This window comes from Pocillopora damicornis, chromosome 9, assembly GCF_964200805.1.
Source record: "Pocillopora damicornis chromosome 9, jaPocDami1.2, whole genome shotgun sequence".
NCBI classification, from domain to species: Eukaryota; Metazoa; Cnidaria; class Anthozoa; order Scleractinia; family Pocilloporidae; genus Pocillopora; species Pocillopora damicornis.
Window position 1 is genome coordinate 1,390,857 of NC_142678.1, and position 23,813 is coordinate 1,414,669.

Genomic DNA, 23,813 nt, shown 5'->3' on the forward strand with positions numbered 1-23,813 from the left:
TGTTCAGGGGGCACCAGGAAAAAGAGGAAACCCTGGCATTCTTGGAGAGCCTGGAGAGAAAGTAAGAGGCTGTTAGGAAAATTTCTGTAAAAGTATCATTATGATTCAGCCTCGTCGTTATTCTGCTGTTTAAAGCATTCATGTACAGTGCATCCAAATTTTTAAACAAATTTTATTACAAGGAAGAGTTGTCGAGTGAAAACAGAGTGTTTTATAGAAAGCGTTAACCAATAAAGATTCACGAGTACTTCACTTTAAAGTCGACACTTTGTACAACAGTGCAATGAGTTTAATGTCACGAATTGACGGACATGATTCGAATTATCGAAGATAGAAATGTAAAGAAAATTATCTTTAGGGGAACGAAAACTGCTTTGAGTTTGCTGAATGTTCGTGTCATCATCGGTTTGGGTTTAACCGAGGACATTAAGATCGATATATGACGGCAATCCGTGTAAAGATGCGAGCTTCAAGTTAGCGGGAGTGCGGGTTTTGAAATTCGACTTTGAAATTAAATTTGCTTATTTCTTACTTTGCATGTAAATTTTATCAGGGCCAGTCAGGTGACTCTGGAGAGGAGGGGCACTCAGGCCTCAAAGGACATAAAGGTCGTCGCGGTCGAACTGGTCCGAGAGGAGAACGGGGAGAGGAAGGAGAGTCGGTAAGCGCTTGGTTACGAAAAGGGAAAGGAAAAATGCTAATTCATATAAGCAACCGTTTAGTTGAAATTAATCTACGAAAGCGAGCAGAAGTCCAAGGTAATTCTCTAATTTTGACCTGAGGAAATGGGCTTACTTTGATTAATTCTCTTTTAGATAGTTTTTCCAAACTTAGTCATTCACTGCACTCTCCTTTGTTTGCTGTATTTGCTTTCGTTCTTTCTCTAGTTTTAGCAGAGCTCGCAGAGCGTAGCCCCATAATTATACAAAATAGTAGTAACTCATCAAGCCGAAAAAATTTGGATGTACGACCGTACGACCGTACAAGGTGCTAATTTTAACATGCGTGGACAACTGTACCGCGGGCACGGCAACGTCACGGCTTTGTCTAGTAGTCCAGTGGTCAGTGCACTGGGCTCCGAGTCGGACGACCCGGGTTCTAGTCCTGGCCGGGGCAAGGCGTTGCGCCCTTGAGACGTGCGGGAAAAAAAAATGCGAGCTCCACTTTTAGGCTTGGCTAAATCTGTATATTAAAAACCGTATCAGTGCATCTATCAGCGTAATTTTGTATCTCTGTAAATTGTAAACCGAATCAACCTAAACGTATCATCGCTTATACCTTCAACCATAAACTGCATCATTGTGGCGAGTCTTCTGAAGTATGTTTAGAATCCAGTTTATGTGGATTGGTTTTATTTTGATCTCCACTTTAACTTACGTTGTAATGCACCCATAAGGCAATGACATTGATGAGGGCAATGGCGTTAGTTAGCTGGACGAGTCGCTAAAAATATTTAATCATTTTTAAAAATAATTGATGGGAAACCAGTTTATGGAGTGATCGTCTGTGGACTGGAAATAAAGGTCAGTGAAATAAGTTAGGTCTAATCATCAGCTTTTTTCGTCCTTAAGGGAATGCGAGGTCTAAATGGCGCTCCAGGAGCCAACGGGAAACCCGTGAGTTTAGGAAAATCTGCTTCTCTATACTTCTAATTACTTTAAGAGAAACGTTTGCACATGCTAAGAGTTATTGTTACTTGGTCTTTTTAGGGAAACAAGGGGCCTCATGGAATTATGGGAAAACAAGGAAGCACGGGATCTCCTGTAAGTAAAACATGATCTACTTATTGATTGTGTGGGAAGGCTGGACGGGAAGGCTACTACATTCCTGTAGTAGTTGTTGCTAAAAAACAAACTTTATCACAATTAAAACTTGTTCTTTAGTTCTCTAAGTCTGAACAAGAAAATCACAAATCATCGTAAAGCGTGACTTCTTTCCTCATTTCTGTTCTGTTGTTAGTGTACGTCCTATGATAATTTTAGTTTATGGAAAATGCAACAGAGCCGTGTGAGTGCGAGGCCAAACGGCTTCTTCCGGATCGGCTCACGTCAACCTGTCCGGCTCTTTAGCGGTCTTATATGCGTTGTCTTTGATTTGACTTTGCACACACTCAAACATCACGAAACAGGTTGTAAAAATCACCTAAATCGTTACACTGGCATTTCAAACGCTTAATTGACATAAGCGTTGAAAATGATAGGCAATCCTCATCAGAAATAAAGACGACCTTTGGAAATTCTCTGCTGTTTACTTGCGATTTGTTCATATCCAAGTTCAATGTTTTTGGAAGATTCTATGCACTGAGATTTCAATTTTTTTTTGGACTTAGGGTTCTTCTGGAGCTAAAGGTGTGGAAGGCGAGGAAGGTGACCAGGTAAGCGGATATCAGTATTTAACGATTTCCAAAACTGAGAGGGGTATGAGACCCCCTCTATTCCCACCCCTCTTTCACACCCTTCCCCCTCGGACTCCCGGCACAATTTGCAGTCTTATGTTCCCTTCTTCATTTGAATGCTTTTGTTAAGGGCTCCGCTGGTAAGCCAGGCTCTCCAGGTATTCCAGGAGTTGTGGGACAGAAAGGAGAAAGCGGGACGCCTGGTTTGGTCGGATATACGGGCTACCAAGGCGACAGCGGTGATACAGGACCTATGGGGCTGAAGGGGACGGCGGGAAGTGATGGAGAGATTGGAGAACAGGGACCAATTGGAGGAAAAGGTTCCATCGTGAGTAAGACTATGTTCTTGTATTGCTTACTTAATGTTTTTCGTAAGTATTCGTATGATAATGTTCCTTTGATTTCTACGGGTTATTTGATAGACATTTCACTCGTGTGTATTGCAAATGATATGGCAGATACCATGTAATATGATGACGCGAAAGCTTTATGGCGGGTTATCTCAGAAATTTCAGTCATCTCGAGCTGCAAAAATTTGTTCTCGCTAAATGAAAAATCGACAAGCCGTCAAAAACCTCCCGCATGCGGCTCTATAGCCAACAAGTGGTTTAGCGCCGAAATGAAGAGAACCATTTACCATCTTTGTTATTCTATCTTCATACGAGAGAGCGTGTTACGGAGTTTGAGCTCTGCCTCAAGGTGATACCTCATAAAAGAAAGTTATCAAACAATTTTTTTTAAAACTTTCCATTAATGTTCCTTACCAATGTATGTTTCGAAACATACAATAATGAGATATGATGGCCAAACTTATCCCAGTTATGCCTGTAATGGCACATATCACGCGCGTTATTCATACTCACGAAAGTGTCGATTGTAATAGCTTAAATTAAACTAATTACGCCGACGGTGCTGGTGATATTTTTATCAGGGCGATAATGGATCTCCCGGAGAAATGGGCGCACAAGGACTCGAAGGTCGGGGAGTAAGTATGAATTTCATTTGTTTTAGATCACTACAGTTTGGATGTTCGAAGATCATAAGAGGGAACATGAATATCTACTTTGAATATGTACTTTGTTAGAAAGGATGCGTTTGTTCGTTTGCCTCATTATTTATTGTAAATCGGGACGTTTTGATAGCTATAGTGCAGTCTTCATATGTGTTTGCTTCAGGGTAGCACTGGTACCGAGGGACCCATTGGATACCAAGGATCCACGGTATGTAATTGGATGGTCATAGTAGATCACAAGACCTGGGTGGACTTAGATTTACTGAAATATAAGAGAGAAAATCAGCGGAAATAAAGATTATAGCATTCATTAAGTATAAGTCTTACAAATACTACTAACTGGTAGCTTAAACGAAGTTCAATTTAAGCCGTGGTTTCAGACAGTTACTGGGTCTTGAGACTTATTTAAGTGCAGGTTGTTTTAAGAAAAAAGATGGTTGTTCTGTTTTCACTGTAAAGCCTTCGCGTCAAGGCTCAGAAAATCAACGTTTACATTAAATATTAGACTAAATTAAGGGTGGTTTGGAACGCCGTTTTGTTAAATCAAGCAAAGGGAGAGGAGCAACCCAAGGAACCGTTTTCAGATAGTTGTCAATAAAAAGAACCAAGATTTACCAATGGAAGCAAGTGACCAGTTTAATGTCGGCTTCTTTTATCGTATTTTATTTTTAGGGAAATCCAGGGATTCCAGGCAAGAGAGGAGAAATTGGCGCAAAAGGAAAATCGGTAAAACCTTGACAATAAGCAAAGGTCTCCCTGGCTAATTTTCAATTTGTACTCTTATCATTAGAAAATAATTACAACTTACGGTTTCAGGGTAACAATGGGACACGTGGATCACGTGGAAGGCCTGGACCTCGAGGGAAAAGGGTAAGAACCAGTTATTCTAACAAAGTTTAGCTGTTTTTTAACAAAATTGCGTACTAGACTATCTTAAATTTAGCTCAATTCTTTAATCTAAACGTTTATTTACGTAAATAGCATGTCATTTTTGTGGGTAAAAACACTTTTGTTTGCCGTTTATGTCGATTGCGTTTGGTGTTCAAGTATGCCTCCAGATTGTCTCTACTTAAAGGAAAAACTTCGCTGTTTTTTTTGCATTTTGAAAAATTCAATGTAATTTTGACAAGTTGGTCATTTGCAATATGTGTTAAATTAATCTTGCCCGTCCTGAGCATCTCTTCCTCTTAAAGAAAGTTTCTTCTCGTTGAAAACTTCCAAACATATAGAGACGTAGATCAACGCGAACAGAAACAACACCAGCTCCTGTAAATTACTATGTTAACTTTGCAGGGAGCTCACGGTGACACTGGCCCCAAAGGCACCATGGGTATTATCGGTTCAAGGGTAAGTATACTTCATCATTGTGTCTCTCAAAGTATTTTGATTTTTAAAAAAAATTAGAGCGCTGACTATCCTACAGGGACCAGCTGGATCGCAAGGGCTCCTGGGATCACCTGGGGAACGGGGTGTAAAGGTAAGACTTCTCAGTATTATATCTCTCTCTCAGCACGTGCGGTATGATTACTCAATTTAGTCGTTCATATTTCAGCATACGGCCCGCTGAGTTGAAGAAATTTGTTCGAATTGAAATCTTCTCTCTCCATTTGAATCCAGAGATATGATAAATATCTCAAGCTCTTCGTGTTATTGGTCTGTGCCGTAAGTTACGAAAATTGGTTTTTCGCCTCGAATGTATATATACATAAATCCGATCAGGAAAAACTCAGTCCATAACTTACAGTACGGACCTCGAACGCGGTTTTTAAGTACGTATTTACCTTTGTAGTGTTGCTATTTTTTATTTTAGGGAGTGCCTGGAATAAATGGACCACCAGGTTATTCGGGAAGACAAGGTGAAAGGGTATGTTTAAATGTTGCAGAGGGGATGTTAAGAATCCTGTATACTCAGCTGTGAATTATGACAGAAACGAATGAAACAACCCTTAACATTCAACACTTTTTTTTAACCATTTAGAAAATAGGTTCCATGTTGTTGTGCGTCTATTCAGTCGTAAATCACGGATGACATCAAAATGTGGTGAGAACCGTGAAAAAAAGAGGCACACGAGGCGCAGCCGAATGTGTCACTGATGTTCACACCAAATTTGATGTCCTCCATGATTTAATACTCAATTGAGCATAAGTAAGAACACATCAAAATGCGTCTTAACCGGCAGGTAAATAACTTCAACATAATTTAACGTAGCCTTTACATGTCTGCTTAGTCCTGCTGAACACAATTTATTTGCCTGCTAGGGAGACATGGGAGATTATGGACCTCGTGGTGTTAAGGGAGAACAGGTAGGCAACCCATAACAACAAAACAACAACAGCAATAGCATGAACCTTTGTGAACTTGTCTAGCGTTTAACCTCAACAATAATAGGAGTTCTTCCCTGAGCTATCGCAGGAAGTTCTTTACTAATTGGGTTGTTAAAACGTAAGCTGAGTCAAATTCTTCGCGTCTTTACTTCAAATGAAAGGGAAAAAATATCTTTCCAAATGCGTGAATTTTTTCTCCGGAGTCTATAACAATGTTTTCTTTTTTGTTAAATCTTTTTTTCCTTTAGGGGCCGCAAGGGTTGGCTGGAAGAACGGGTCGATCTGGTTCACCCGGTTTACATGTAAGAGAAACAGATTACTCTGGTTTTTGTTTACTTTAATTTAACGTTCGTTAATTGGAGAGGAAAAGAGTTGGTCATCGAATGACAAATCATTTATATTATACCTGGATATTTTTTTAGGGCGAGGAAGGAGATTCTGGCAAACTTGGTGAAGACGGTCCTATGGTATTTATCAATTAGTTTAGATAATTTGTTCGGTTAATCTGAACGCTTTGCGAAAAGGAATGGAATAGATTGTATATGGAAATAGATCAGATCAGTGATAGAAAGATAGAATTATTGTGTGGTTGTTGGAGAATGGGGACCCCGTTTGTGAACTGAATGTATATTTGTTTTTTCTTCTACAGCACTTAAAAAAGAAACGTTATTTTCCTGAGTTCAGAAGTCGATTCGCGAGCAACAAATTCAGTCGTTGCCAAAAAATTAACTTTAGGAGGCACAAACCTTGTCTCCACATAGCTTGAGCCTAAAATTTCTCTCGTCAGTGATGTGTGCAGCACCTGATCGTAAACGTGTGCATCATTTCTTCTTCTTCTTTTTGCCTTTCAGGGAGCCCCTGGAAGCGCAGGTACACCGGGTCCAGTTGGAACCGAAGGCGAGAAGGTGCGAGTTTACATCACTTTTGTGTTGATTGACAGGAGCCTTTCAATAGGACGGAATTGATTTGCTTACCTTGTAGGGAAAACCTGGAGATGCTGGAGAACAGGGAGAGACAGGACCCGAGGGACCGAAGGTTTGTTTGCATAAATTTTATAAATACAAAAACAACAGCTGTAATGCGGTGAAGTTTGCCTCCACCATTTTTATTCGAAGCCACTGACCAAGGACAACTCAGCATAGAGAAAGATCATGAATTGAAAAAGTTACATTGTTGTTCTCCGTTTGTTGCTGCAGGGAGCTCTAGGGCTAAGTGGAACAGTAGGCGCACCTGGAGTAGCTGGTCAGCAGGTAACTGGAAACAAAACCCTTAGATTGAATTGTCAATGTGAACATATCATGTACATTCTATATATTTCAGATGAGCCAACGGTTCAGTTTAAAGGGTTGTTGTTGTTTTTTTTTTCCGCAGGGGTCCAGTGGTCCAGTTGGTGAGGCAGGTGACACTGGATCACCCGGGGAAGTAGTAAGGAGTATTTTCTGCATGTACCTAATAAACATTCTGTAGGTTAGGTCCCCTCCATCGTTGTGTTGCTTTATTTCAAATTTCTAGGAAAGAAGTATGAACTTCTTCAAAAAATGAGAACGAAAGCTGTAAACTAAAACATTTTTTGTGTATCGTGGCCGTGATGATAAATGAACTGAATTTTATTCCGTCATTCATTCTGCTCTAGTTTACTTGAAAATTTCTTTTGAGATGAGACAATTCAGTTTTTGAGTTGCACCATATTTGCTCTTTCAGGGGTTACCAGGCTTCCCCGGGTCAAAAGGAGAAGACGGGAGTCTTGGGGCAAAGGTAAGTGTATGACAAAACAGATGAAGTTGAACTTAGGAAACTGCTATCAGAAAATGTTAACAGAAAAGAAAATACAAACTTTATTAATAATGGATTCCCAGAAAGTTGTCATTGTTGTATCAATCTTTTTACCCCTGACCCGTGGTACTGCGTCGGTGAAGTGGGGGGGAGGGGGGGGGGAGGGAGAGGACAGGGGTTTTTTAACAAGTTTTCCACGAGCGAGCGTTGGATATGAGATACAGACCGAGTTGGTCATAATCATCTCCTTTCCAACAAGTGCGAGTGGAATAATTGAGATGTGAAAAACGCCCCAAAATATAGATAAATCTTCCCAACTATTAACGTACTAAAACACTTCCGGTTTCACTCGTCCTCATTCGCGCGCATGTTATAATGGCTCATAACACATTATGGCTAAGCCAATGAAAACTCTTGAATTGCATTATCCAATGATCAAGGTTTTGATAATACAAGATAATTTGGCCTTATCAATGTAGTTGTTAATGTGAATTGGCCACCGTAAAGAGATGAAAGGAAACGTCTGCTTAAGAATGGCGAATTACAATTACCACATGTTTGATAGAACCAATGCGATGGTTTACGGCTGGAGTTGAACCAATGATATATCCATATGATATTGATAGTGACTCATGAGACAAACGAAAAAATTTACCTATCAAAATTTTTCCTTTTTATTTAGGGTTCTAAAGGTGACGATGGCTTGAATGGTGTTCCGGGAAGTCAGGTCAGAGAGAACTCAATGTCTTAATCTGAGACTTTGTCTACACTATTTCCAGATGGAAATCAAACTAATATATTAGCTTGACCATACCAAATGAGCCATTTCATTTCAAATGAACCAAATTCATTTTAAACGAAGGCTATGTGGTCTCTTGAGAATAATATTATAGATCGCCCACTTATGGCTAGGATAATTGATTAGAGATTGAACAGAAGCAGGGACTTCAATGACAGACTGACAATGGGACTGACAATGACTTCAATGACGTTTTCCTTCAGCACAGCCGATGATGTAATAGGCGGCGAAGCTTAAGCACAAATGTCTCGCAGGCTCAATAGACAGCGGTCAGAGGTCTTATAGGCGACGGAAGATTGCCGGTCAACGGCATTTAATGAAACTCCCGCAGAAGCCGTGAGGTTTATGGCCCCTGCAGTACCAAGATCTAGAAAAACATCACTCCTGCTCATACGTATTACTGTTAATTTCGAATGAGGTTAGCTGCGCATTTTTTAAACACTGCCCATATGCAAAATTTTCAAAATAAATTTCGCCACAAAGTTCTCTCGTTTTGGACGTTGCATTGCAGGGACCAATGGGAAAATCTGGAGTCAAAGGAACTAATGGAAAAGTTGTAAGTTTTTTGGTCTTTGCGAGATTTATGTCATCATAATGTTCACTGGTGCTGCTCTCTATATGTCACTTGTTCATTTTAGGGTGTACTCGGGGCCTCGGGTGAACGCGGTGACCAGGGAAAATCTGGACGAATCGTAAGTTACAACTCTCTCTTTTCGAGGGCGCGTTGCGAAACGAGACCGAACAAGGAGACTACATAAACTCTAGCCTTATGTAAAATGTTATTTTCAAAAGAAAAAACTTTTCACATTTAGTGTTTTTGTTATATTTTCAAACATATACTTCCTTTTGTCTTCAACAGGGAGTGCCTGGTCTGATGGGTCAGCCTGGAATTCTGGGTCCTATAGGACGTGTAGTAAGTGATTCCTTACCTCGCTTTAAACATTTTATTTTTCCTATGTCTCTTCGCACCATGAAAAGGATCTATGACGATAAAGTGTACCGCAGTGTAGCAAGGCGGAAGGTAAATAACTGGGTTTTTCATTGTTATGCGGTCCGTCGTGAACAACTGAGCAAATTCCGCAAAAATTCAGTAGTTCGAGTACTATTCGAAGCGTCAATTATTTTAATCATGTTTACTTCAAGTATTTTCCTTTTCAGGGTTCCAGAGGTCCTCCTGGTCATTCAGGTGACGGAGGCTCCAAGGGTGAAATGGTAATATTCTTATTATGTTTCATAAAATTACTGTAAATCCCAATGTTATTTCTTGATGAAAATTATTCTCTTCGGTGAATCGCAACTTAATACGCGGATGGTCATTTATTGGTTTGTAGCTATGAAGGGTGACCTCATTCCACCGCATATTAACGGTAACAAATTGATTCATTCTTTGTTTTTTGTGGAATTTAGGGTATCAGAGGCCCCCATGGCAAGCGAGGGAAACGAGGATCAAACGGACGATCAGTAAGTTAAGGTTTTTCTTCCGTTTGAAACGGCGAAAAAGTGAAAGTGCATCGGAGCACAGAATCCGAAGGTCTTAAGTTTAATTCGTCCCACGCTCGTGACAAGACAGGAAAACACCTTTCTTTGCGATTTTGTTTGTAGCAAGCTGAATTATAAGACATAACGAATTAAAAACTTTCTCTATTTAACGACCAGGTACGGTATTCTTCTTTTTCTAATGTATCTCGCTGGATGTTATCTTTAGGGAGAGGATGGTTTTCCGGGATCACGTGGCGACAGAGGAAGCAGAGGAGAAAAAGTATGGAAATGAAACAAACTGTTTACATTTATTAACCGGGTAAAAGAGGCTCGATGTCCATTACTCTTCGAGTCCGGTCTCTATTTTTCCTCATCAAGTTCTTATCACATTGGTGTAAATTTGTGCCAACGAGAGGAGGATCCTTCCATATTTTCAGTGGGCTCTTAATTACCGTTTCCACTTGAAATAAATGAATGCCACCAGATCAGGAACTTTTCATAATTGTGTACTTTATTTTATAAGGGAGTGACCGGTGAAGGTGGTTTGCCAGGATTACCAGGGAGTAATGGCAACTTGGTGAGTAAATGATAGTTTTGATAAAGAGTAAAACTTGGTTTTCTGCTTAGGGCTTACTTTCACATGAAAGACCTGACAACAATTTGGCCTCTTTCGCTTTCAATTATCCTAGATGAAACTCTTAATGCATGGATCATTTCTTTTTCTTTAGTTCCTGATGTCGCCCGTACAGCATTGATCTTTAACAAACTTTTGTTTCTTTTCCTCAGGGTCCGCGTGGGGATAGTGGTGACCAAGGTGGTCCCGGATTTGAAGGACCCGAGGTGAGTGCGCCAACTTGTTTACATGGCCTGCCCCGTAAGCGTGTAAGATGGAACAAATCTTATGTCCTGATTGGCTACCTGAGCCTATCTTATCTGCTCAGAATTGCCCAATCTGATCCCAGAGAAAAAAATTTTCTTCCTTGAAACCGGTTTACATATTCCGAAACTTCTGAGAAACCTTTTCTCAGAAGTTTCGGAATATGTATTTCTGTATTTCTGCAGTTTTTACAACATTCAAATCACAAACGCGCCTCGAGGAAAGAAGATAACGAAGAAATTGAAACCACAAGGATTGTTTTGAATTCATTTTGAAATCTTTTTGTGTGAACTCATCTTTGGTTTCTAATTCATAGTTTTTCCAAAATTCAAATTTACAATTCCTTTTAGCAATACGAGGGTTGAAAACTTGAAAGGCTGACCATATCCGGTGCGAGACATATTTTTCAAACAAACGTTTCCTTATGTTCCATTACATTCATTAATTTTCATCCTTTTTCTTGCCTATTTATTGTTCATTGCAGGGAAATGCTGGACCTGTCGGTAATCAAGGACGACTGGGGAATCCAGGAATAAAAGTATGCGCACAGAATGTTCGGTCATTACCTATATCATTGATTGCCATTGAAGTTCTAAATTGAAAGTCAAGTCTGTCACAGACTTGTATGTACAAAGCTTGCTACAAAATATGCTTATGACAAACCATAGATATACGAGGATCCATTTTGCGTCGATGAGAGACCGCAGGGGGGTTTACCAGAGAGGCCGTGGGCAGGGGGAGAGGGAGGGGGAGGGGGGGAACTCAAAGAAATATTTCAGAGTGCACAGGCCTCCCTTCCCCCTGCTTAGTCCCACTACGAAAACTATACTAAGTCTGTTTTTTTTTTACACCGTAGGGATCGCTAGGCGAGGAAGGACTAACGGGACCTGCAGGTGAACAAGGCACCCAGGTAAGGTGACAAAATAAGTTCGACAGAGAGGTTGATGATCAACTGACTTTTGAATAAACTTCTTCGATCAGGGAACTAGGAGTAACTTAACGGAAATGCCATTGTTTACTTCCCATTTATAAATTTATTATGAGAAAAGCAACGGAACAATAGCCTGACCCTCGCCGATTTTCGCATACATCGCTCATCTTCTCTGACTAAGACTCTTGCACAGGCTACGTTTTCCGTTAAAAAAAGTAGAGCATAATCTTTACTTTCGTGCCTCTTTCGATTGCAGGGCGCTCCTGGTTATCAGGGTACAAATGGAGCATTGGGAGACCGAGGGCCACCGGTAAGGAGATGGTACTCTGACACCTTTTTTATAGGGAACACTGGTGGGAGTAGAAAAAATGTCCCATGAATGAACGAGTGTCTTTTGTTTCTACGATTCTCAGGGAGACACCGGAGCGCCAGGTGGTATGGGGTCTCCAGGGGCCACAGGACCATCGGTTGGTGAACTGACTTCTTCTAATTAACAAATAGATTCCATGTTGCCGTGGGTTTGTTCCGTAATAGATTACAAATGACTTCAATTACCACAATTTAGCGTCTTCTGTGATCTATAACTGTACAGACACACGGCAACATGGAATCTATTTGTGTTATGTAACATAGAAGAAAAAATGTTGTTAACAGTAACTTTATCTATGCGTCTGCCTTCTAAGTGAACATAAGTAAGAACCAATCAAACTGTGTGTGTAATTCAGCTTCTTATGTAAATAATTATTGATCATCACGAACTGTTCAGAGTCCATTTAGGATACTCGAGACCAATTTCCCTTCATGAGTTACCTTGGCCAAGCCAGCTAACTTTTTGTCTTATTTCTTTTAAAACTTCAACCAACTACTTCTGATTGGCTGTTATTATAACTTTAGTTTTGGTGTTCACGATACTCGCACTTGAGAGCGTTTTTCGATTGATACAAATTATAGGTCGTGTTTTTAATTGTTTCTGCGGAAAAACATCATTGACTCTTAATTCATCATCCATTTTTAATCCTTTTAGGGAGAGTTGGGAGGTGCAGGAATACCAGGGCTGAATGGTAAACCAGGACAAGCGGTAGGTGGTCCAAAGGTGGAAGAGGGGGGAAGGGGAAGGGGAAGGGGGTCTTTGTTCCCCCCAGTCCCCCCACGATTTGGTGCTTGGTGTGGAACATGTTGCTACTTCTAGTCTCGTGATTTTTTTTACAAACAGTTTCATCAAGATTGCACCAGACAAAACGATAACTTGCGAGACTTGTGAACAAGATAGTTTGATTTTTTCAACTGAGCTGATGATGTAAATCGGCCACCGTAAAGAGTTTCTAAATCGGACGCTTCGCGTGTTAGAGAGAATTATTCAAGAAACAGCCTCCTTGCGTGGTGTCACAAATCGATCACAGACACATACGATACTGTTAAGATTGCAAATAGGTTTATTCGTGTCGACGAAATATGTAATTCATGGGTGGGAACTCTTTTTCGGAATGTGGGCTTGATTTGATGTGTAATGAACCCCTCTCATCTCAAAACGTTGCGTCGCCTCCGCAGATGTCATTTACCGTTTTCGACCGATCATCATCGTCATCATTGTTGTCTGATCATTAATTGCTTTTGGTTTATTGTACTTACATCTTTTCAGGGGTCATTTGGTAACCAAGGGATGCCAGGAAGCAGCGGAGAAGATGGAATCCCGGTAAGAAACGAAACAATGAATTCAAAATTACCTACGTGTATTTTTCTAAATGCTTATGGGCCGCTTTATTTTGTCAAATGACAGGGTCTTCTCGGACGTGATGGTGTACCAGGAAGTACAGGAGACGGCGGTCCTCAGGTGAAGCTACGGTGCTATGGAATCAATGACAGCGTCTGAGCAACAGCGAACTTACCCCTCCCCTAACCTAACAACAATCAACTGATAACAAGTCAGGGTTACTTTTGGGTTAGGGAAGGGAAGGATGCGCAGATTCTCAGATACACTTACTAATACTGATTCGTGCTATCTTGCTTTACTATTGCTGGATTTCTTTACAACGGCAAAAGTACAATTCAAACCTCGAGGAACTTTATATTTTTGGAATTTATTTATGACAGGGTAAACAAGGCGAAAGTGGGCCTAACGGACCACCTGGGCGGACAGGGCAAATGGTGAGTATTGAAAGCGGCCGTGCAGCTACGGTTAGGCTAGGTGTCCATAACAAGATTGGCTATTGCTGCCGGAACTCAATCTTGTTTCCGTACCCTGAAACGACCAGGAGTACTGTTACTTTCTTTGGATAGGATGCTTGTCTATCACCGGCTTCCTCAACCTGCCACTTCCTAGGATTTCATCAGGTTTGCAGTCACCCATTTTTAGCTTAAGTTGGGGAGAGGTAATTGACGACCTTAAAGTCTCACCCAAGAAATTAAAACGACGACCCTCTTCCCTAACCATTGCTAAAACCTGGACCTTTTCATTCGTGGGGCAGAGCGATAAACTTCCAGCCTCTGCGTTTCCCTCTGCTGTTCCTCTTCCTCCATTGAAATAACAACTTGGTCCACACTGACAACAGGTCCCTCACTTTTGATTTGTTTTACGCGTCATCAGGGCCTACATGGATTGATGGGCCTCAAGGGAATCATTGGTGAGGTTGGCTCTAAGGTGAGATGAACAAATGCACCTTTTGGATCTCTGTTCCCCCACGGGTAACCTTTGCCGGGTAACCTAATATAAGCCATATAGGTAATCACCCTTCCCTACAGATTTGGATTAAGCTACTGCGGCTGAAAACGGGTATCGATTTTAACCTTTATAGTCTCATCAAGGGAACTACGAGAGCGTGACAATGTGTTTTTATTTATTTATTTTTAACTCCAAATGAGTGATAGCGAAAGAGGAGTAACCGAGATATATCATCTGAGCTGAATCTTTGGTTGGAAGATACCACTTCTTGAGTTTGGTATCGATGCCTGGTCGAAAAATTGGCTATAACCGTTAGAGGCCAGGTCGAAGAACGCGTGTGGAAAATATTATCTTCATCTTAAATCATGGATTCCTTCTTGGATTCCATATCATTTTTCCATTATCTCGACTTAATAATAGATAAAATCATCCCACTTATGATTGTTTCGTTTTTTTTTACCGTCGTATGATTAAGAAACCCTCATTCCAAAGCTGAAAAGACTCAATTTGAAATTTTTAATAGGGTGACTCAGGAGATCCTGGTGCAAGCGGAAAAGATGGAGCCACAGGGAAGCAGGTTTTAATCAAATTTTCTTCTTTTTTGGTTTTATCTTACTGAGATTTGTTTGCTGCATGAACCACTGTTAGGTATCAGTAAGACGCGTAAACTGTTTTGTTTTCTTCGTGATTTAGGGGGAGGCTGGAAGGCCAGGTCAAAGAGGTTCACCCGGAGACAGAGGAAGAGAAGTGAGTTTAAAGCGGATGTGTTCAATAATTTCTGTGTTGATCGAAGCGATAAAGCAAATCGCGGCGACTTGTTCCAGGAACAGTCACGGTGCACTAAGCGGTTTGTTGAAGAGACGTGTCGCAGCGAATTTTTACATCCTGTTCCCTGTAGTTTTGGAAATTTGCTTCTCCCTGTAAAAACTGGAACATCATCAGTTGCATCTAACGCCTTAAGATAACTTAATAACACATATTGTTTGAAACCAAATCTAAAATTGCACTTTTTAGGGAACCATAGGATCTGCAGGACCCGTCGGAAACCCTGGACGTGATGGATTCAAGGTAGGATAAAGTGCATCATAGAGCCATTTTTAATTGAAGGTAAAAAAAAAAATCTGGATTACATTGGTTTTACCTTATCTCGATCTGTGATCGGTCGAGAAAACTCAACCAACCACGGTTCCAATTCGTTTTTACCCACCTTTGTTTGTTTGTTTTTTCAAATACATTTTGTGCAACAGGTTATAATTTTCGTTTACAATGTGTGTTTGAAACTGTTCAATTATTCAATCGATCCAACACTAATTTGAATTTGGAATGTTGGTTTAAGTTGAGGTGGGAAACCGAAAGACCTGAAGAAAAACCGTTGGAGCAAGGACGAGAACGAATAGCAAATTCAACCCGCATGTGACACCATGTTTGGGAATCGAACCCGGGCCACATCGGTGAGCGGCGAGCGCTCTCATCTCTGTGCAATCCCCTCTCCCAACCCGAGATAGGGTTATTAAACTGAAAATGGTGGCTCATGAAAAGGTCTCTCCAATATTTGATTCCTCATAAGCTGTTTGCTCTTTAATAAGCACCTGATCGTAATGATGCAAATGTGGTCTTCCATATACAGGGTGTGGCGGGAGAAGCAGGTGCTCAGGGAGCAACTGGGCAGCCTGGCCTTCCTGGCATTTCCGGGTCCACAGGGACGAGGGGAGTCCCTGGACCGAGTGGCGTGGACGTAAGTACATCAGAGCGACGGTGTTATTTCTGATATGGACCTGATACGTTCTGAATCGAATAGCTGGCATGTATCCCGAACTCAGTGGCAAAATGCGACTAAAGATTGTATATTTTGCCGACTTCGCGCCACATTTTTGGAACATAGGCTACCTCCTTGACCTCTACTACACAAAACCTTTTTGATCCAGATGTTGTTCAGTGCCCATAACTGTGCTCCTAAGTGGAGATAGGGTGCTTTGTCCAAAAGCGCAACACAATTACCTGGTTTTCACAAAAAACAGACTTTTCAAATGAGGGAAAGCTTATTGTTGGTAACAAACACAAAAGCGGTTATAATTGAAATAAAGTTGACAAGGTATAAACATTTATAGGCGCCTTTTTAACAAGACCAAAACGACATTATAATCCGTTTTTCTCACAAAGCACGAATCGATGTTTCAATAGATTAAAAACACTTGACAGTTTTAATTATTTTATTTTTATTAAGTAATTTTCAAAATTTTACACTCATTAGGGAGGAAGAGGAGAGTCAGGCGGTTCGGGACTCGAGGGATTAGCCGGTGAAGCAGTAAGTGCCAGGTCTTGTATTATGGAGGGAAAACATCATGATATCGTTAAAGGATTGTGGTTATGACAAAGCACAATCGTTTACCTCAAGATGTAGTCTTTTTGGTGTAGATTGCGATAATGCTACTCTCCTTCCGGCGATGAATTGCGCTGGTCAGTTTTAACCTTCTTAAACATTATGCTCCGCTGTGATTTAATGATCCGTTTGAAACAGCTGTTGGTGATGCAATTCGATGAAGTGTTCGCTCAATGAACACAATCGAGCAAAAGTCCTTAAATGAGGTTTTCATTTAAGAGGCCGACTAAGAAGTCGCTCGGCTACGACTCATGCAACGAGCCCACGATGCGAATTATATCGCATAAGCCAACAATAAAGCTTTTTTACCATCGAGTCATGCACGACAGTGGCACAGTTAAAGCCCTTTTATGAAGCATTGTCTGTCCCTACGACTTACACAAGGTCTTATTGCATGCCTACTTTTTCTGTCCAGGGAGATGCCGGTGAACCTGGAGAAAATGGAGAAACTGGAGCACTTGGAAATAAGGTAAAATAATTAGCAGCAATTGGTAACTTTAACAGGCGACTTCTTGTTCATCAAACTAGTTCGTCATGTTCTTCGTTGCTTTATTTCCAGGGAGAGCGCGGTGTTCCTGGTCAGCAGGGTCCCTCAGGGAAACCAGGCTTGAAGGTAACAAACTGTTATCCATCGATGTTTTCAAACTTTTTTGGGGAGGGTGTCTTGTTTACCAAGCGTCATTCTACATTTCGTTCCTCTTGTTACTCTGTTATTCTCTTTCTAGACACTTAGAAAAATTGAAATATGCCATGTATTCAAGTCCTTTCTTTTTCCTTAGGGACCAGAAGGGTCTGTTGGGCAGAAAGGAGGACTGGGTCGAACCGGTCCAAGGGTATGTATGAAGATGATGAAAGACACTAAAATTTTAAGCAATCACTTTTCGAGAAATATTAAATTTCTGTAAGAGGGATTTTTACTCATTTGAGAGAATATCGGGAAAAAGAGCTTGAAGGGAATCTGTAACAAATCAACAAGAATGATTAACATAAAAGGGCCAGGTATGAATCTGCAAAACGTCTATTTATGTCAGTAGCGACAGCCACTTGGTAGAGAGCTTTGTGTTCCTTACGCGCGAGCCAGAACTCTAGGAGCTTTCAAAACTAAACATCTTTATCGGGAGCAAAATTTATGAATTCAATTTGGCCGAAGCCTGGCTGTGTCAGGCCAGTTTCAGCGGTTGGAGTTTCAGAAACGCAATTTTTATATTTTGCAGGGTGAAGATGGAGCACAGGGACGAGCTGGTATACAAGGCTCTCAAGGTTCACTGGTGAGTTGCCGTCGTTCACAGTATTCCAATTAAGCTTCTCTAACTCGACATCGATGTAATTACTAAAACAAAAGGAGAAAGCCAGAAGGAGGAGCTAGTGAGCTCTGAATCTGAATTGAGCGCGTCACTTGCATAGCGCGCGGGTAAACGGGAAACCCATTCGACCAAATCGTGGTCGATGCAACTGGTGTAACCTCGTTCCCAGGATCCTCTCCCTTCCTCCCTCGTGGAAGAGAGAGTACCTTGTTAACGGTTTTGTGTTTTATGTGGGACTGGAGAAGATTTTTAAATTTTCGTGAAATGTGAACAGGTTATATTTTCCTCAAGAAAGTCATTTGACTGCTGTAGCCATGAGCTATTGAACAATATTGGTATTCTGAACCCCCTCACAGCCAACGTTTTTGATTGGTTGAGTTTCGCACGAGATTCTATAAATTTCGACCAATCAGAGTGCGCACATGATTGCCTAAGTAAGAAGATATTCTATCATAAGTTATCTAAAATCTTAGTTAGCGAACACCTCCACAATTCTGGATTTCTTTGGATACTAAACTGGAAACCATCAAAGTAAAACGATCTGGATAGTACATTTGCTCTCATTCACGATGGTCGCGGTTGTTCAAATATGGACATTACACTTAAGGTATGCTTTTCTGTCGATTTTAGGGAATTGACGGTCTGAAAGGTTTTCAAGGAGAAAGGGTATGATAAAATTTTTCTTCCATTTTTTTTTTTTGGCATGAACTATTGCGCGGTTCAGAGGCCCAATTTTTCAAGAGGCGAGGGTACTTCGAGCCCTAGGAACACAAAAAGTTACATTCAGTGATTACAAGCATTCTGTGTGAGGATAGTTTGTCGTCACTTTGGTACTGAAGAGTTCTTACCCCAATTGAATGTGGGGAAATAAGTGAAGTGAACTGTGCTCTTGTAGCAAAAATACGTATCGTTGTTTTGTCATTTGTAATTGTATCTTTGGGTCTAACGCACTGCATTTAAGAAAGCGTGTTAATGGAATGATGTTTATCCCATAGTGATCAATTCGGTATGAAATTAGGCCTGTGATAGAGGGTTCCAGTAAGGGAGTGTCTAACCCTTTACGCCTTTAAATCAGTATGCATATTCTCCGTAACGTTCTATATACATTTCAAAAGTTTCTGATAAGGAGAATTTAAATAACAATCAAGAACTTCTTAAATTGGTGATCATTTCCTTCATTCTCGTGACCTTAAGGTGTGATTCAGGGATGATATTGTTAGGAGAAATTATATGTTATTTGACATTTGTTGATAAATTTTCTTTTTATCAACAGGGAGATGTTGGCCACAGGGTAAGCAACGATAATAAGTGGCTAAGTTTATCGTTTAAGCGTTGTAATGATAATTAAATAGTAATATTTCTTTCTCAAAACATCGTTTATTCATTTCTTTCCTTTGCTATAGGGACCTGAAGGAGAACGGGTATGAATTTCTTTTCTTGTATTGTGTTCAAGAAGTATTTTATTGCATTGACGTTGATTAAACCATACCGGAGCGGTGACTCAGTGACGTAATGCTACTGTGTACATTTTGGTCACAGGGTATGTCTGGACCTCCTGGACCCCCGGGACCCCCGGTGAGTAATGTTTTGTACTTCAACTGTGGGTGAGTGGGAAAACATAGTGGTCAAAGGTCGGGCATTTGTACTAACTTCCCGCGCAAAATTTCACGGTAAAGGAAAACCTGAGACTTTTCGCACGCAAAGCTATCTTAATTAAGGGTATCTTGTCGATTTACCATCTTGTTTTGAGCTTTACTAAAACAATTATACCCTTTTGATTTTAAACACCGAGACTTAATGGCTAGTGTGGTATATAACTCTTGTAAAACAACTTAGTTCTGACGACCTGGAAGCGAGCCAGTTAGCGTTTGCACATGCGTAAGCGTCTGACCGCTGTGTTGAGTTTTAGAAAAATAATACAACTCATATTCACAGTGGATCGTTTTTTCTTTTTAGGCAGACATAAGATCTCTCAGTGGCTATGTTCAGGTAAATATGTGATGACGAGTTGCAACTACCTTTGCAACGATATTTTGTAAATCGGATCAGACTGTATTATGTGGTGGGAAAGTCTCTGCTTAATTTGCGTCAAAAATCGTACGAAAGTGCCAGAAATAGGACAAAAGCGTCGTAATCTGAAATCGGACAGGAAGTTCGACATCGTACGAAAGTGCCCGAATTCAGACGGAACTGTTCAAAATGGAAGGGAAGTTGAACAAAAACCGGACTCGAGAGTAGCGCAAATTGAAGCTAATGACGCATGATATTTTCGCTTCTTCAACTTTTGTTTGATCAGCTTTTTTTGTTTCTTTTTCAGCGCTTGAATAACAGAGGCACTGGCTCTCTCAACGTTGAAAACGAAAAAGCAAAGCTGTATAGAGGCTCTAAAGATCAGGTGAGCCTAGAGAACGGATGTTGTGATTTAGGTTAATAGTTTAATTAAGGGTTGAATGCGATTTCGGCTTATTGAGGATTTTCAAAGCTGATATGCATGTATTTTTTTAGTGAAGTAAATGGACTAGAGACTACCTGATCACACGTTCTGTTATTGTTGTTTATTGCATGATATCACTCTTATTTCTTGAGGAGAAGGTTTCAACAGTTAAAAAAGGTTTAGATCTGTTCTTAATTTTGATTTTTGCTTTGCAGAGCGGGGAGGCTTTAATAGATCCAGTAAGTGAAAAGTAACACGGTTTTTTAGTAAACTACAAAAACCTTACCAGACTCATAATTGTTCGGAAAGGCCTCGAGAGCTTTTTCTTTATCTCTGTAAAGCTGCATGAGACACGATGCGATCAAATAATTGGTAAATGATGAACTAACATTTCTCAGTGTTATGCAGACACTTTTCCCATGTGTTACACTTTTGTTATCGATGTAAACCTGGCTGGAGATAAAACACATATTTTTGGACTCTGCATGGTGTCCAAGTTTTCATATATTATTAGGAGTAACATATTTTTCTTTACTCCTGTTCAGGTTAAACTTACTTTAGCTTTGATGCATTACGAAGTTAAACTTTACAAGCAGCCTAATGGCACCAAAGAATTTCCAGCCCGAACGTGTAGAGACCTCGTCACGTGGTATCCAGGTCTTATCAGCGGCAAGTATTTTCAACAGTTAAAAAATATTTCTCGATTAAATGTCGTGGAGCCAAATTAAAGGAAATCCCCACGACCAATCAGTTGAGAGGAAAACATTACGAGCAAACTGCATGATTTTAAGCGCGGGAAAACGCGGGTTACTCCTATATCATTGCATCTGATTGGTTGAGAGATTGGCGGGAGTCTTCTCGACCAATATCAGAGTCAAGAAAGTAAAACCAATGCAAACTAAGATTAATTTCGACACTCGACTGGTAATTTCTCCCAGAGGTTCCCATTTTTCCTCTTTTCGTTACACTGGCATCTTTCTTCTCCCCCCCCCCCCCCCTTCCCCCCTTCCTCCCATGTTGTTTAAAATCTATGACGTTTTCAATTTCCCCGATATACTTTAGAAAGTTAATGTTAATGAGAGGAATGTTGAACATTTGGCTAAAAAGATTCTCGAAAGATGCGCACTAATAGCTTTTACGTTTCTTGTGGATAAATGTGAAGTTATGTATGAAAGTAAAAAAAGTTTACTCAGTGATACCACATTCCAACAGGTGACTTTTGGATTGACCCAAACGATGGCGTGCCTGATGATGCTGTAAAAGTTCACTGTGACTTCTCCTTCAACGCAACCTGTTTGTACGCCAACAATGAAAAAAAGGTATATATGTTAAATATAACAGAGCTCCCACTTTTTTGGAAAAAACAAACTCATGATTTTTTTAGTCTTTCTATGGTTTGTATTTAGAAATTGTTTGTCGATGGCAGCATTTTGTCGCTTGCTTCTCTTTTTCAAGCAATTTTTTGCCGTTGACCTCTTTTCTGCGAACCACGCGTCTCCTTTGTTGACGTTTTGAGCTAAATAATATTGTTAACTTGTGAAAATATCAATAATTTTTAATTATTATGCTGATCAGATGGGGACCTTGTGTTGAACAATTTTTACGTTTGTACACATATGTAGGTTTTAGGCGTTAATTATTCTAGCACGACCCCACAAGCTGGTAAAGTCATAGCATAATCCACATGGTGTTCAAATTAAAGGTTTTACCTACTTACTTACTTACTTACTGACTTCCAGCCGGCCTGAAAAATTATGACTTCCAGCCGGCCTGAAAAATTATGACTTTCCCAGTTACTTTGTGACACTAACTGTATCATTCCTTTGATGGGAATGTTGTTGGTGTTATAAGGCAAACTCTGGTACAATGAAGAGAAAGTCCCTCTTCACTGTTAGTCTTTGCTCGCTCGTGTTCATTTTGAATGTACCCTTACAAAATATATCAACGTATTTTCCTTTCCTTGTAATGTTCATTCTGTATTCTGTTACAGCCATTCACGATCAGAAAAAAGAAATGGTTCTCAGGAACTGATGAATACAAATGGCTTGGAGAAGATCTTGGCGCCTTTAACAAGGTTATAGCAAACAATCTAATTCCTCTTAGCTAAGAAAATTAACTCACTCTCAACACAAGCTTTGAAAGATAAAAGCCCTCTTACAAAACAAATGCTTTTCAAAAGCAAACTTTATTTATCCATTTTCTCATTATGTACCTCAAACGAAGCATTATATTTATTTACGTGTTAGTGACTGATAAGAAAAATCACTTTTCATAAATCAGCGATTAATCATTTGTAAATAAAAGAGCTCTTTTCGATTGAGTGTCGTAAAACCAAAATACCTTAAAGAACCAATGAGAACTCAGGGAAAATACAAGCAAACCGCATAAATCAGCCAAAAAATTGCGGGCAACCAAGTCGAAATTTTTGTTAGTTTTGCATCTGATTGGTTGAGAGAGAAGCGGAAGTTTTCTGGACCAATCACAGATAGGATAGAAATGGTATATTGTCTGAAATGGATATGTTCATCTTGTTTATTACAGAGTTGTACCCTACTTTTTTCGATTAAATTTCTCTTTTCTGTTTGCCTGCAGATCAAGTACGTCAAGTACTCTAGTCAACTCTCATTTCTCCGCCTGCTAAGTGACCGCGCCCGCCAGAATATCACCTACCATTGCAAAGACTCTGTAGCCTGGTATGACCAAGAGCTTGATGACGTCACGAAGTCATTGAAAATCAAGACTGATAATGGTGTGATTATACACTCAAGTTCGTCTAACAAGTTCAAGCCCAGTGTACTCGCGGACAATTGTCGAGTAAGTGAAAATAAAGGAAGGATGGGGTAGGAATGATACAGATAGATCGACCGAAATAACATATTTAATCTAAAATACTAAAAAACACAGTTTTCATAGTTGATGCTTGACGAATTTCCCTTCAACTTTACCGGGTTTAGAATTTGCATTATGTCTGGGACCTTAAGCTGTCTGGATGTCAACGCTGAGGAAGACATCAATTAAAAAGTGAATTTATATATTTTTTAGTTAGAATTTAACCAATGGCTAGATGTGATTACCGTCTGTTACGGCGCCGCGCCTCGGCCTCAGCTTAACGTTTGTGAACAGCGTTGAGTTCCAAATGGACACTTAACTTATTTGCCGTCGGGGTTGCCGGTTTTAGACCACGCAAATTTTGATGATTTCATGTTGTTCTTTTGCAGAGGACGACTGAGAAATGTACAAAGTTTTAAATCGCGCATGTTTAGCTAGGCCCCTTTGATCAATTGACTCGCGCGATTAACTACAGCTCCTTGAGGCGATTTTTTTTCCGTTCTAGGTTAAGAATGGCAAGTGGCTTTACACCATTATTCAAGTGGACACGCCCAAACCAAACCGACTTCCAATACGAGATGTAGCTGCCTACGACATTGGAGACGAAAACGAAGAA

General features: G+C 40.3%; 1 protein-coding gene across 2 annotated transcripts in view; it reads left to right on the forward strand.

Moving 5' to 3' along the window:
* Positions 1–23,813, forward strand: part of LOC113685694 (uncharacterized) — a 36,431-nt gene that overhangs the window by 12,189 nt on the left and 429 nt on the right. For both annotated transcript variants that reach the window (XM_027203228.2, XM_027203259.2), the window contains 60 exons: positions 8–61; positions 554–661; positions 1,572–1,616; positions 1,710–1,763; positions 2,330–2,374; positions 2,526–2,723; positions 3,327–3,380; positions 3,571–3,615; positions 4,080–4,133; positions 4,224–4,277; positions 4,701–4,754; positions 4,831–4,884; positions 5,218–5,271; positions 5,667–5,711; positions 5,981–6,034; positions 6,155–6,199; positions 6,584–6,637; positions 6,714–6,767; positions 6,929–6,982; positions 7,104–7,157; positions 7,434–7,487; positions 8,188–8,232; positions 8,816–8,860; positions 8,943–8,996; positions 9,164–9,217; positions 9,463–9,516; positions 9,712–9,765; positions 10,010–10,063; positions 10,307–10,360; positions 10,570–10,623; positions 11,145–11,198; positions 11,517–11,570; positions 11,848–11,901; positions 12,005–12,058; positions 12,616–12,669; positions 13,231–13,284; positions 13,369–13,422; positions 13,683–13,736; positions 14,176–14,229; positions 14,774–14,827; positions 14,944–14,997; positions 15,265–15,318; positions 15,878–15,985; positions 16,502–16,555; positions 17,046–17,099; positions 17,190–17,243; positions 17,410–17,463; positions 17,845–17,898; positions 18,565–18,600; positions 19,208–19,225; positions 19,338–19,355; positions 19,474–19,509; positions 19,891–19,923; positions 20,252–20,329; positions 20,584–20,607; positions 20,914–21,037; positions 21,581–21,687; positions 22,359–22,442; positions 22,961–23,182; positions 23,703–23,813. The exon at positions 23,703–23,813 is cut by the window's right edge and continues 429 nt beyond it. In XM_027203228.2, coding sequence (XP_027059029.2) covers positions 8–61; positions 554–661; positions 1,572–1,616; positions 1,710–1,763; positions 2,330–2,374; positions 2,526–2,723; positions 3,327–3,380; positions 3,571–3,615; positions 4,080–4,133; positions 4,224–4,277; positions 4,701–4,754; positions 4,831–4,884; positions 5,218–5,271; positions 5,667–5,711; positions 5,981–6,034; positions 6,155–6,199; positions 6,584–6,637; positions 6,714–6,767; positions 6,929–6,982; positions 7,104–7,157; positions 7,434–7,487; positions 8,188–8,232; positions 8,816–8,860; positions 8,943–8,996; positions 9,164–9,217; positions 9,463–9,516; positions 9,712–9,765; positions 10,010–10,063; positions 10,307–10,360; positions 10,570–10,623; positions 11,145–11,198; positions 11,517–11,570; positions 11,848–11,901; positions 12,005–12,058; positions 12,616–12,669; positions 13,231–13,284; positions 13,369–13,422; positions 13,683–13,736; positions 14,176–14,229; positions 14,774–14,827; positions 14,944–14,997; positions 15,265–15,318; positions 15,878–15,985; positions 16,502–16,555; positions 17,046–17,099; positions 17,190–17,243; positions 17,410–17,463; positions 17,845–17,898; positions 18,565–18,600; positions 19,208–19,225; positions 19,338–19,355; positions 19,474–19,509; positions 19,891–19,923; positions 20,252–20,329; positions 20,584–20,607; positions 20,914–21,037; positions 21,581–21,687; positions 22,359–22,442; positions 22,961–23,182; positions 23,703–23,813 — 3,672 coding nt within the window. The remainder of the gene's footprint in view (positions 1–7; positions 62–553; positions 662–1,571; positions 1,617–1,709; positions 1,764–2,329; positions 2,375–2,525; positions 2,724–3,326; positions 3,381–3,570; positions 3,616–4,079; positions 4,134–4,223; positions 4,278–4,700; positions 4,755–4,830; positions 4,885–5,217; positions 5,272–5,666; positions 5,712–5,980; positions 6,035–6,154; positions 6,200–6,583; positions 6,638–6,713; positions 6,768–6,928; positions 6,983–7,103; positions 7,158–7,433; positions 7,488–8,187; positions 8,233–8,815; positions 8,861–8,942; positions 8,997–9,163; positions 9,218–9,462; positions 9,517–9,711; positions 9,766–10,009; positions 10,064–10,306; positions 10,361–10,569; positions 10,624–11,144; positions 11,199–11,516; positions 11,571–11,847; positions 11,902–12,004; positions 12,059–12,615; positions 12,670–13,230; positions 13,285–13,368; positions 13,423–13,682; positions 13,737–14,175; positions 14,230–14,773; positions 14,828–14,943; positions 14,998–15,264; positions 15,319–15,877; positions 15,986–16,501; positions 16,556–17,045; positions 17,100–17,189; positions 17,244–17,409; positions 17,464–17,844; positions 17,899–18,564; positions 18,601–19,207; positions 19,226–19,337; positions 19,356–19,473; positions 19,510–19,890; positions 19,924–20,251; positions 20,330–20,583; positions 20,608–20,913; positions 21,038–21,580; positions 21,688–22,358; positions 22,443–22,960; positions 23,183–23,702) is intronic.